Here is a 13,164-nt window from a genome sequence, read left to right as displayed (position 1 = left end):
CGAAGCCCCGCACGCAGCGCGCGGCCGCGGCCCGGCGGTGCCTTACCAGGTTCTGGTAGCTGCGCGGGTGCTCCTTGCCCGTCCAGTCCGTGCGCTTGGGCAGCAGCTGCGGGGGGAGCGGAGAGCGTGAGCGGGGCCGGGCCGGGGGCGGGAGGCAGAGGGAGGGGGCGGGGGGGGCCGCGGGCGGGGCGGGCCGCGCTTACCTCTTTCTCCGCCACTTCTCGGATCAGGACCTGCGGCAGCAACAAAAGGGGGTCGGGGGAGCAAGGAAGGGGGAAACGGAGAGAAAAATTAGGAAGAAGGAAAGAGGGGCGGTGGGCGCGCACCGCTCCCCCCCCATCCTCCTCCTCCTTCCCCGGCCAGGCCCGGCGCCATCCGCCCGCCCGCCCGCCCGCGCGTCCCTACCTGAGCCGCTTGTTGGCAGGGCCCGTCCTCCAGAAAGCGGGCGATGAGGAAGTAGAGCTCTGCGGGGAGAGGGCAGGGTGAGGGCTGCGGCTCCCGGCCCCACCGCCCGCCCGCCCGCCCTTTCTTCCCCCTCCCGCCCGGCACTCACCCGCTCGCAGCTCCGCCGTGTGCCTGCCACCGCCGTCCCCGGACATGGCGAGGGGAAAGCGGGAGGTGCGGGGGGGCCGCGCCCGTCACCGCCGGCTCCGCGGGCAGCGCCTCGTCTCCGGCATTCGCCCCGCGGGCAGCGCGGCGGCGGGAGGAGGAAACAACAACTCGCGGCCGCCCGCAACGCCGCCGCCACCGCCAGCCGCCGCCAGCGCGATCCCTCCGCCCAGAGAAAGAGTCCCTTCCTCCTCCGCTCCGCGCCCCCCGCCTCAGCCCCGCCGCCCGCAGCGCAGCGCCCCTCCCCCCGCGTCCCCGGACGCGGCTGCCGCCGCCCGGTCGGGGAAGGAGCGCCGGGGAGGGAGGGCGGGCGGCCCGCGGCTCCCGCCCCGCCGCGCCGACACCGAGGGGAGCGCGTTGACTGGCGGGCCGGTCGGCTCGCGCGGGGAGAAGATGTCGGAGCGGCGGAGGCGGGGCGGGCGGGAAGGCGGCGGGCGGGATGAGGCCGCTTTCTCTGCGCCGAGCGGGCGGGCGGCCGGAGCGCGGAGGGATACGGCGCGCGGCGATGGGAGGCGGGGCCGCGCGGGCAGCGGGAGCCGGGAAGTGGCCGAGCGGAGTGGCGCAGCGCGGAGCGGAGCGGGCAGGGCGCCCCCGGGCAGCGCGGCCCCGGTGGGGGCGGGTGGCATCGCGACCCTCCTTCTCCCTGCTGCTGCTGCCGCCCGCGGGCTCCCCGCGAGGCCTCGGGTCGCGTAAGTGACGCGACGCTGCGGTTCCTGGTGCTGCTTTTCGGACAAAAAAGAAAAAAATCTTTTTTTTCGCTTTTTTTTTCTTTTTTTTCTTTCTTTTATTTTTATTTATTTATTTATTTTGCTAATCGTTGCTCTCCTCGCACAAAAGCGCCGCCAGAGCGATCGTGGCGCCTTGGTTCGCCGCTCGGTAAGGTAACTGCCGGCCGTGCGGAGCCGCCGCGGGACTGCGGGCTGCGGGCACGCGTGGGCCAAAGCGGGGCGAAAGCGGTACAAATAAATCAAGGCCCGGCCGTGGTCACTCTCTATTTAAAAAGGCCAAATAAATACAAATGGACGAAGATCGTAATCCCAGCACGGTAAGTAGGGCTGTCGCGAAGCGCAGCCATCCGCGGTGATGGTTTCGCGGCGCGCCGGGCCCGAGCCGCGGCCCTGCCTGCCCGCCCGCCTGCCTCCGCGCCCGGGGCTGCCGGACCGCCCCGAGCGGGCTCTGATCGCTGTATCCGGAGCTTCCTTCGTTTCGTGCGTCTCAAAATGTCCGCGTCTCCTCTTTTGTAACAGTCCCCGTTCTGTCTTTGGGCTCCGCTTTAAATAAACGCTTCGGCCGAATGGAAATGGCAAAATTAGATCATCCGGCATCTAATAAAGGCTGATGAAATGAAGTGACTCGAGTCGTTCTTAGTGCTGTGCAACGCGTATGGTAACGTCTCTCGGAGGTGGCTCTCACAACAAAGGGCTGCACGAATGCTGTGATTAACGTTTTAATTTCCCCTGATGTTTACATATGGGAAACCACACTTATGTATGGCATCAACTACGCGATGAGGAAGAGGGGATTTGTAACAGTTAAAGAGTCTGAAAGCAGACGAAAACTGCTGTGGATTTACTGAGCTTCGCTGTTCTGCAGTGGCTCGTAACTTTCCTTGATGCGTTTCAAAATACAGCCACAGAATCGAAATGTTTTGATGCTAAAATAAAGGTTTTGTCTCTGATTTAATGTTTTAGAGTGTCTCCCAAGATGGAATCCCAGTCCCTGACTCAGGCACAACCAACAGCAGTCCTACAGACGGCACCTAATGAGAGCTCTCACAAACGCACATCCCGCTGCTTCTTACTGATGAGACCTGATTTTTTCCTTGCTTATTTGTGGCTCAGCATGAAGCCCCGCTGGCCACAAGAGAAGATGCGGGGTTGTAGCTGTTTGGTGAGACGTGCTGAAGCCGGTTGTAAGAATTCCTGCAGCAGCAATAAATACTGCATTAATTTGGGGGGGATTAATGGGATTTTTATTTTTTTGCCTGTTGCAATTCTGTCGAGGATGCTTTTGTTACATGGAGAAAAATACCCCCAACTCTGATTTTTGTGGTCTCAAGTGCTGCGCTTTCAAATAATTCCCCGTCTTTCATGTGATCTTGTCACCTTGCATTATCCTTAAGTACAAATGCAACACTGCTGTTTTATCACTGAGATTTAATGTTTTTAAATAAGATGTTTTCACTCTGAAATATCTCTATTTAAGGGGGAAAAAAAAAAGGAATTCTTTTCCTTCTTTGGTATAATAATCGTTTGAGTAAAAAATGAAAATCTCAGATTATTTTAATCTGGTAATTTAGTTGTTTTAACACTGATAGCACTGCGTATTCTTTTTGCAGATACGAAGAGTCTTACAGCATTCTGTGACTTTCAAATGGGAATATTCACATACATTCACTACAATAATGTTGTTAAAAGAAAGATTACTAGAATTTGCTGCTAATAAAGCTGAGACATAAAACTGAGTCACTTATGAACTGCCCCAAAGGTTTTTACATTTCCTGTACTTGCTGCCGTGGCCTCTTTTCTTTATTTTTTTAATTTTTATTCTCATTGTTTTCCCTTCAGTAAGTGTAAATATCCTAATGCAGATACGTTAAGAGCGAATGTCCTTCAATTACTGTTTGCTGTTGGGAAATAAGAATGTAGTATCTTTGATTTCTTCTTGATTTTTGTGGAGGGTTTTTTTTGTTTGTTTGTTTGCTTGTTTGTTATTGTTTTTAATTCGTTTTCTTTCCCCATATTAGTTTATCAGTGTAGTTGAATAATGCTGTAGCCAGAAAGTGCGCTGCTTGCTGGCTGTGGCTCTCGATGTGAAAGGCTTTCTGTTTCTTGTGAAATCTGGGCTTTTCTTTATAGACAAAGGGAAGTATTTATGGTTTGTAAATCGCCAAGCCAGACAATGTAGCTAAATATTTGAAGCACAATATTGGGGGTTGGGGGTTGAGATCAACGTAAAGCATTAACTGAGCTTCCTTGGTCGATTTGTTTTGTTTCATTTCCCCTCCTTTCCCCCTCCCTCCCAGTGGGAATGATCACCACCAGTTGCTCATCTTTTTTGTGAGTGTTGGTTCTTACTCTTGAAGCCAACCATTAATTTTTCAAGGGTGAGAAGACAGGGATGTTACTATGGAGCCAGCCAACTTTGTTTTGTTGTTATCGTGTATATTCTCCTTCTGAGAAAGAACCAACTGTGCCAAAATACAGTGCTACTGTGAGTAAATGCCTTCTGCACTTTTAAATAATAACCTACAATCTAACAAAATAGCTTCACATCAAAATGGTATTAAATACTCACTTGTTTATGCCTCCTGCCTGAAATTCATCCTTTCTGCATGCTGTATTGGTGACCTGGCTGAGCCCCACTGGGGAGCTTCTTACGGCTGGTGTAGCCGGTATGACCTGCCCATGCCAGGCACCAAATTCCGAGCCATGTGCTTCAATCCTCTACATTTTCCAGTGCACCCTTGGCACAGAATGTAGATGCCTTCCCACTCAGCCCAAAATAAGCCACTTCTCCTTTTATTTTCTTCTTGTGATGGTGGAAAGCAGCGTAGGATTAGAAATCTATACTACTCAAAGTACCATCATCAACGGCAAATTCATGTTTTATAAAAGTATGCAGATCAGTTCACCTCTAATATGTTTATTAGTAATCTTCCACAGGCAGAAGAGCTAAAGCTAAGTCACTTATAAAAACGTCACTGTGGTTTTTTTACATGACATTTGTGTATAAAAAATAAACAATACATTATAAATTATACCACCAAGCTTCTGAAATTAGATCTATATGCCATTTGTATTTTGACTAGTAAATCTCTGAATGGACTCAAAAAAAAGTCCCTTATACAGAGAAACTAAGAATCAGACCTATGCAATTCCTACTGAATAAAGGACTTCTACTAGTTTAAGGGTTTTTTTCCTCATTTTTTGGAAGTCATTTAGTTTGTGCCCCTGTATTTTGTAACAGAGTTTTGATGAAAGTTACCGAATCAGTCTGACAGAACAATTTCCTATGCTGAATACACTGCCGAACTATCCGCACAATTACAACAAAAAAGACTGAACTGTTGGCCCTTGGGCTGCTCTTCACAGAGAGTTTAGGATCTTTGCCATCTTTGGTTTCATGTTCATATGACATCTCAAAAGTTTTCTCAGAATTTTAAGGATTATGGTTTGTTTGTTTGTTTTTTAAGTGAGACTCCCAAAACACAAATACACGGGGTGTATTTTAGAGGAGGCATACTCATAAGCGAATGAGGAGGAGGAGAAAGGTGTGTTTACACTGTTGCTTTCTATACTGGCAGTTATTTTCTTAGATCACTCCTAGAAAACTTTCAAAACCAGTTGCAGTTACTGTACTTTCTAGTGGTATAGCCGTGGAACTTCCACAAAGTTAATGCAGTAGACTGTTACAGATAAACATCAATGTAATAACTCAACAGATTCTGCCATGCTGTTATCCGATATATGGTCTGATACACTTGTAATTACAGGAAAGGCTGAAGGAAAATATTTCAGTGTTTGCAGATATGCACAGTGCAGTATAGATAAAACCAGAGGACACCGTGAGAAATATCTACCCAGAGAAGAGTGGAAGATCAATGTTAGTAAAATTTTGTGATGTTACATTTAAAATGATCTGTCAGAAGAAGTGAGTCAGTTATGCTCCTCTTGGGCTCCTAAGACAGGCTAAATTTGATATCTGGTCATAAATCTTTTAAAAAGACTGCTCTATTTATTATGTACTCACCGTTGAGAATATGGGATTTTTTTTTTTTTTCCCTAGAACTCTAACACGAAACTGATGGTACACCTTATGTTGGAATTCTGTGTTGACTCTTACCTTATCCCCAAAGAATCACAGTTCAGAGGTATATGAGGAAAGCAGTTAGGATCAAGAAAAAGTATTCTGGGAAATGGAATTAAGTACTGAGAAAGAAGAATAAAAAATGTGAGGGAGGTAAGATATAGCATGGCATGCCAAATGCCTGTGTTACAGAAAAAGCAGGGTCTTCTGTAAACACTGGGACATAGTCCAAGAACTGAAAGAGTCAAATAATTTCAAATAAAAAATGCAGCTTTGTCCCCATCACAAAATGTAGCCGTCTTGACTTCACTTTTGCCTCAGAATCACCAGGGCAGAGATTTTAGCAGTCCGAAGAGCTGACACTTAGAGGTAGGAACACCCCGTGATAGCAGAATGTGGAAGGAAGGGTCATTAGTCTGATCCACCCCTGCATCGCTGCGTTGCTGGCGCTGAGGAGATGCTTCATTTCTCCCAAGTCTTCCCTTCAAATGTGGTTTGATTTCATTTAGAGCCGTGCCGTGTTTTTATTTCTATGTTGTAGAAATATCTGCTTTCCCCAAAATAACAGCTATGTAACGTGAGGAGTACCAATATTTGCACTTAGAGTGTAAGACTTCCATGCTGTTAGCATTGAACGGTTTGGTTGGCTGTGCCAACTTGGCATAGCGTGTGTGATCTGTCAGTCATCCTCGAAGCACACATCGCTGAGGTCCTGATCCCCACTTACTGCTACATCTTCTGAGAAAATCCTGGGCCGTGGATCCACATTTCTTAATATTTTGTTCTCTTCTGTGTTCACCTACGTGGGGAAGAATTTGAACTGAACTGGTATTTCCCACACACCCAAGCGGGTAAAAATCGCACAGCTGCTGTGTGAGGGGCAGGCCGCCATTTTGGTGGGGTCCGTGTGGTAAGTGTGCTCTGGAAACGCTTTTTACATCAGGTTCGCAAGTAAGACAAGCAGTTCTGCAGCTCCCAAGCGAGAATGGACAGCTTTGGGGACCTGAAAATCCTTTCAGGGATCTACAAGTGATGCTACAGACTCTGCTATAGGATTCTCACCCCACTTGGGGTCACTGTCTCTTGAAGTGTGCTCTGCAACTTTTACACACTGCAGCTTTTTGAATGTGTGTGTTTTATTAAAGCTCAGGCTTCTGAGATGAAATAAAAAAGTAACTGAACTTGATCTTTCAGCATCAAGTTTCACTACTCCTAATTGCTTCTCAGCAGGCCCTTGTAAGAAAAGCACTGAATAATACTAAAACTCAATCAACTAATGTAAAGAAACAAGATGTTTTATGATGACTAGACCGAGCACTTAAAGAAATGCACAGGTATTTCTTTTTAACACACTTCTAATTTTGGAGTTCATTACTCCAGCCATGATAGAAATGCATTTATTTAGTCGAGGTATTGCATTTTTGTATATGTGTTTGAAAGTGCCTTCAGAGATAAATGAGTGCGTGAGATTCATTGAGTCTCCTGCGTAAATACAAATGATGTTTGAGACACCTTGTTAAATACTCAAATACCACACTGGCATGGCAGCATTTGAGGGGTTGGGACTCTCCAAAATCCTCACCCAGAAATACTGTCTTTTTTGCTGTTTGCATGCCAGGCAGGTTTGGTCTGACAGAACAGCTGGGTCATGCTTTAAGCTTTATCTGTAAGACATTTATTAGAAATGAAAGTTGAGGCTTACACAGTTTATTTTCTCCTAGATAAAAAAACATCGGATTCCCGCAAGCTGAGAAATAAAAATAGAAAACACAAATTCTCCTGTGTAATCTAACACAATTCATACAAATCAGGGGGGTGGAGAAGAACAAGGTGTGCTTTTCCACTGAACTGCAGTAGGAATTGCTCACAGGGAATTGAGGTGACACTGCACATCGCACACTGACTATCAAAGAAAGGATCACTTGGATCCTGTTAATCAAAATTGCATCAGAACCTATATTAACGTCTCAGATTAAAGCTTAAATTTCAGCCCGTAGTAAGTTTCAGAGAATTCTGATAAATTTGTATAAGCAAAAAAGAGTTGACTAACCAACTACCAAAAATCCTTCTCAGAGTGCTGGTGGCCTCTGAGCTTTGGATTCATTGTATTTATGAGATGAACATGGAACAGAGATGATCAGAAAGCAGTGGGTGAACAAGCAGTCAGGGGGAGAACACCAGTGCTATAACAAACTCCAGAGTCAGCATAAAGCTATTTAAAAAACTGGAAAAAATAAGGTTAAAAGAATTGGACATTCTTTTGGCATGCTGGAAGCAAGCTCTGCCAGCCCTGAGGCCTTCAGGTAAATGCCTGAGCTATGAAAGAATTGGTTTATCCCAAAGCTTAGAATCAGAAACTTTAAATCAGAGGGGCTTCGACTGAGGTGCCAGCCTCAGTGTTTCTGGTTGCTGAAGGTTAAGCGCTGCAGCCAGGTCTTAAAGCCCAACGTTTTTGTTTCCTTGGATTGCAGGCAACTCACTGACAAATGTGAGCAACACAGGCAGCTGAGTTCAGTTGCACACACCTGAGTTCTGGTGCCGTTTAAGTTATTACATACAATTGATTTTCAATGTAGCCCATGTTCTTAAAGAAAAAAAAAAAAAAAATCCCCACCCAAATCAGTAAGAGGTATTCCTGTACATAGTCTAATTTAAAAGAAACAAACAAAAAACCCACCTCACAACTATTAAATTCTCAAAACGTGGCAGTGCCTCAGCTCTCTTAAGTTCTTAAGTAGTAAAGAAAACAATCCATATTAGCAGTCTTAAGTCCTGCTTCTTTAGGTCCTTAAACCAAATAATTTAAACTCAAATAAAATGAGAAAAACCTCCAGCTGAAACGGACATATTGATTCTTGGTCCACCACTCTCCTGGGGTTTTGTCAGCATGAGTACAGCTTTGAGGCAGGCTGTTGGGGTACTTCCAGCCTGCAGTTCCATTGGCAGCCCCACATTTTTCCTTTCCCTGCAGGAGAGCCGTTCAGGGGCTGCTGAGTGCCTCCACCAGCATGAGGCTCCACAGGAGGGCAGGGCATGGCATAATCACAGACAGTACTGTTTGGCTTCCAGTGTCAGGTACGCAGTACTTGCTGCTACTTCCCTCTGCTTTGAATTTTATCAGTGCTAGTAAGCCAAATTGTACCAGCGCTCACACTCTGGGGCTGACTGCCATACTCTGACCGTGTTCATACTGTTAAAACTGACAGCACAGATGCTGTCCTGCTTTGGTGGTTATAGCTCTGACCGAGCTGAGTCCTGAGCCATGGCAGAGATGTCTGCAGAGGAGCTGGGTGCAGCTTGGGCCCATGTGGCGAGCAGCTAGGCTGGAGGGCCCCACCCTTGCATCATTAACTTGCCAGCTCGTTGACATGGAGACAAACTGAAAGCCAAAGACTGCCACTGTGATTCACTTCTAAAAATCAAAATTGGATTTTAGCGAGATATGTATGTAAAATATGGAACATATCCAACACCAATGTTCAGAAGTTCTAGAAGGTGAGTTAAACCCCAGCAAGTCTGTTAACAAAACCCCAACGTACCTCAGTATAGTTCACACAGCACATGAATTATCTGATCATTCTGACCAGTAAATTATGATGAAAGTGTGAAATGCTTGTTATTAATACAATAAGTACTTGGAGTTTATGATCTTATTTTCCTTTGACTTAATAAAGATACCAATCATTATATGTATCGTGATATGGTAATGTATATAGCATATGATATACAGCAGAACACTGCTATATAACTTGGCACAGATTTGTAAATACTGGCAAGAACTTGAGGTGCAAGGATCCTAAACTTATGGCATAATGAGTAGAGAGCCTAGAATCACCTGCATTTTTCTGTTTCTAGTTGATGGAAGTCTCATGAAAGCTCTGGGTGCAGGGCAGCTGAGGTTCAAACAACTGACCATAAAAGCTTCTCAGGACTACAATAAAGATCACTGAAGGAAGAACTGATGTGGAAAATGGAAAATTGAAAAATAGAAAGCATACGGCTGTTGGAAAGTTGAAAGAAAACAACGTAACATTAGATGGATGTAAACATAAATTAAGCCAACAGGGAGATTCACAGCAGGTCTCAAACTTCTGCAGCGTTCCAAACTGCTGACTACCTGCAGTCAGAGGCAGTGAACAGCTGGCTGCAGTCGTTCGCAATGAATCCGTGTAAGGTGCTCGAGGCATGATGCAAAGGAGAGCCGTGGTGATCAAACACATCGTCAGACCTCAGCAGGAGCAGGAAGGCTCACCCACGAAGAGCATTGACAAGAATTCTTATGCGGGATTTGGGGCTTCTTGTTACCTGATGAAACCAGGTCTCACGAGCAGGCAAAAATCCAGCAGCTTTGGGAGAAGTGATAGGTAACAGAGCCCTTAGTTCACAGCCCAACAGTGACAGAATATCAAACTGCTAACCATAGAGATGAACTGCTGTAAAGAAGTGTACAATACCAAGTGCATGATCGTCCAATTGCTCCATGAAATCAAGGAGACAGCTAGGTCTTCCATGTCTGCTGTTACAAAGCAAGGTATTGTCATTGGTAAGAAATGGAATCGGCCATCGACTTTTCTAAGAATGTGATATTTCTGAGAACGTGGCATTCAGTACTGCAGGCTGTTTTCTGGATACTCCTTCATGTGTTCCAGGTCTGTGAACTGAAAGCACCGCCCCATCCTGAAAGGGCAAATCAGGTCATAGAAGACTCCCTGTTAACTGACGCATTCAGCAGACAAAGAGCATCACCGTTGCTTTCACTTACCACCTTTTTGAAATGTTGGATTGTTTACCTTCATCTGCAACCTCCTATCTCATGTCCAAAGTTGATACCTATTGCCACTCATGCATACAGCAGCATTCTTGGCACCTCGATGCCAAAACAAACCCCTTACCCTATGTGACCACCACCTTCACGCCAAAAAAAGTCAGTGAGATTTTATCTCCTATCCTCTTTTCCAGATAAGCTGAACAGTAGAGGATACAGACTTCCATTCACATCACAGAAGATTCTCTCCTACTGATTTTAGGAGTCTTTCACTGTGACCTGTCATCATGAATGCTGTGCCTGGCTGAAGGCTCACATGCAGGCAGTTACCACTAACAAAGGAAAATCACATCCCCGTACAGGGAGTTTCTAATGAGCAGAGTAATGAGGTCCTAGAATAGCGTTCCAAATAGAGCCTGTGGGGAAAAAAAACCTAAACATTTAACAACTGAATGTGATACATTTATAAGACACCATAATAATATATGGAAGTCTTTAAAGCCAGGTTCCAGACTCAGTGTCAGTTTTCTGATAGATTAAACTTCCACTTACCCCATTCCCCATGCTGGCAAAGCTTCCTCAAAGACTGCAAAGGTTCATCAACCAGTAGTTATCATACAAGTGGAAATTTGGCACTGATGCCCAAGTGATGCTTAATTAGAAAAATACACAGCAGCTCAGAGAAACCAAAAAGTACACTCAGTAACTGAATTGTTGATTCAAGACTAGTAGGGGTGGGAAAGGTGTAGTGATATTCAGGGCTTGCTTACACATGCAAATAATATTGTCATGTTTCCCTGTTTCATCTGTTCCTAAAAAAAAAAATCAGTTTCTCTTGTGTTGCATAAGATCTCTTCCTCCACAACTACAAACCCAGGTTCCAGAGTCATCCTTTTCTTTTCCTGTCATTCATTTTGCAGCTGGTTCCTGCAGGGCATTCACATTTCTCCTCCCCCACCTGCAGCTGGGAGGGAGCTTTCTTGCCACCTGACCCTGGGACATCCCCAGCTTCTCCCTCCTGGGCACAACAGATGTCTCTGAAGCGACTGTAAATAATGACAAGTTTTCTAGACCCATTGCTCCTTTCTTCTTGTTGGTTAATTCAGGTACAATTTACATATTTACATCTCTAGGGGTTATGAATCCCTTCATCTTCCTGTAAGAGCTCAAGTCTTCTTCCATCTTCTTCTGTTATAGAAAATTATCAGAAATGAGAAGGGCTTGGTTTAAGACATTAGATCATTACAATATTACATTCTGATGCCTCTAAGAAAATCTGTCCTAGAAGAATGGCCTTCCAGCGGTCCTATGTAAGGCAGAAGTTCTTGCTCTAAAACCGTTTTTCATGAGGAACCACAGCAGCATTTCTGTTGACTTTGGAAATGGATGGAAGACTTGGACAAGGTCATTACATCCACACTCTTATCTTGTTACTTTAAAAGTTTTATCGCTTCACATTACATTATTCATTATTAGAGTAAGACTCATGCCAGGCAGCAACAAATTCATTTTTATAGGCCTCAAGTCTGAAATTTGTTTCTGAATGAATCAAAACAGCAATAAAACAATTCCTACAAGTTACACCACTGCAACAGATTCAGTGGTAAAGGCAAGCACAGCGGGCCCATGCACTCAATTTCTTCCTCAGGCATCAATTTACATTACTAGCTTCGCCCTTATCTCAGCAGATAAAAAAAACTACTCTTTTCAATCCATATTTGGCATGGGAGGAGAACAATTAGTATCAATAGACAAATTAGCAGTGTTAGTTATGTCACTTTACACCAGAACTATCTCGGAAGGTGTTACAATAAAATACTATTTTGCTATACTAGTCAAACACTTGACAGTCTGCTTCTTATGTGTGAACTACTTTGTTGCTAATGCTTCAACACATCACAAATAGAATAACCAATGAAAATAGCTGATTTCTCATCTTGCCCGTTTTCTTTAGCAAAGGCATTAATTATTTCATTTTCTTATAAATTTAGAATTGGACCTTCAAGAAGGCAATTTGCGGGTCATAATCCATACACCAACAGTTTTACAGCAAGTTCACAGTTTGTAAATACAGCAAAAAGTCTGTTTATTGCATTCTGCTACTCCTGACCATTATGTTTGCAATAGTTTAACCACTGGTAAAAGTATTGCTCTGGGAGTTTCCCTACAAATAAGGGAACGACAATCCTTAAATCAGGAGGATGATGGAGCTCTTGCTGCCAAGCTCTTTTACAAACAGTCCCCTGTATCTTTTCACACTTCGATTCAAATGTAGAAGTTTACTGACTCACTTAATATAAATTAAAATGGGGGCCAAGTTTTTACATCAAATACCAATCTGCTGCCCAGCAGTGTCCCACATACAATGATTTAAGTGAAAATAAAGATCCAAGGAGCTGCCAGGTCAAAAGCAATCTATTCCAAAGAGATGTACGCTCCACATTTCAGATTACTTTTCCCTCTCTCATTAGATGACACCTTCTCTTTACAGAACACAGAATGGCCACTTGTTTCTCAGTTGTATAATTTTCTCTAGGTTATATACATTTCTGCTTAATTGTATAAGAAACGTAATGAAGATCGTGGCACTTCAGGCTTATTATCAGGAATGTAACACCAACTTAAAATCAAGCCATGTTCACTCTCAAGGGTCTTCTCTTTGTTCTCCTGAAGGAAGCATATAATATATATATATATATTTTTCTATCCCACTAGAACTTTAAGTCTGACACAAATTAGTTCTTTCTATTTATTCTAACACGAGAACTGGCATATCCCTTAAGTTCCCTGTAATCTATTTTCTTGCTATTCTTTCTCCCTCTCCCTCACTTAATTTTCTCTGCTCTTTAGCATAAGCATTAATTTTCCATTAGCACCCCCTTAAATGTTTGGGTTTCTGCTGCAGTTCACCATTCATGAAATGCTGCATTTGCTATCTCAAGGGTCAAAATATCAAGAGCAACTTTTGCTGCTACATGCAA

General features: G+C 44.6%; 2 protein-coding genes across 3 annotated transcripts in view; one reads left to right on the top strand and one right to left on the bottom strand.

Annotated features, from left to right (window-relative positions):
• The window catches only part of PHIP (PHIP subunit of CUL4-Ring ligase complex), a 106,628-nt gene extending 105,892 nt beyond the window's left edge, over window positions 1–736 (bottom strand). For both annotated transcript variants that reach the window (XM_085217744.1, XM_085217745.1), the window contains exons 1-4: window positions 554–736; window positions 406–464; window positions 204–233; window positions 47–106 (exon numbers count right to left, since the gene is read on the bottom strand). In XM_085217744.1, the coding sequence (XP_085073870.1) occupies window positions 47–106; window positions 204–233; window positions 406–464; window positions 554–599 (195 nt within the window). In that variant the 5' untranslated portion in view covers window positions 600–736. The remainder of the gene's footprint in view (window positions 1–46; window positions 107–203; window positions 234–405; window positions 465–553) is intronic.
• On the top strand, window positions 509–2,287 carry LOC146545051 (uncharacterized). The gene is made up of 2 exons (XM_085217746.1): window positions 509–1,654; window positions 1,857–2,287. Exon 1 carries the CDS (start codon window positions 598–600, stop codon window positions 1,300–1,302), a length of 705 nt encoding a protein of 234 aa, XP_085073872.1. The 5' UTR covers window positions 509–597; the 3' UTR covers window positions 1,303–1,654; window positions 1,857–2,287.
• The last annotated feature ends 10,877 nt before the right edge of the window (window positions 2,288–13,164 follow it).

Source organism: Meleagris gallopavo, chromosome 2, assembly GCF_905368555.1.
Source record: "Meleagris gallopavo chromosome 2, MGAL_WU_HG_1.1, whole genome shotgun sequence".
Taxonomy (NCBI): Eukaryota; Metazoa; Chordata; class Aves; order Galliformes; family Phasianidae; genus Meleagris; species Meleagris gallopavo.
The sequence above is the reverse complement of the archived record's forward strand: the minus strand, read 5'-3'. Positions and strand labels throughout refer to the sequence as shown.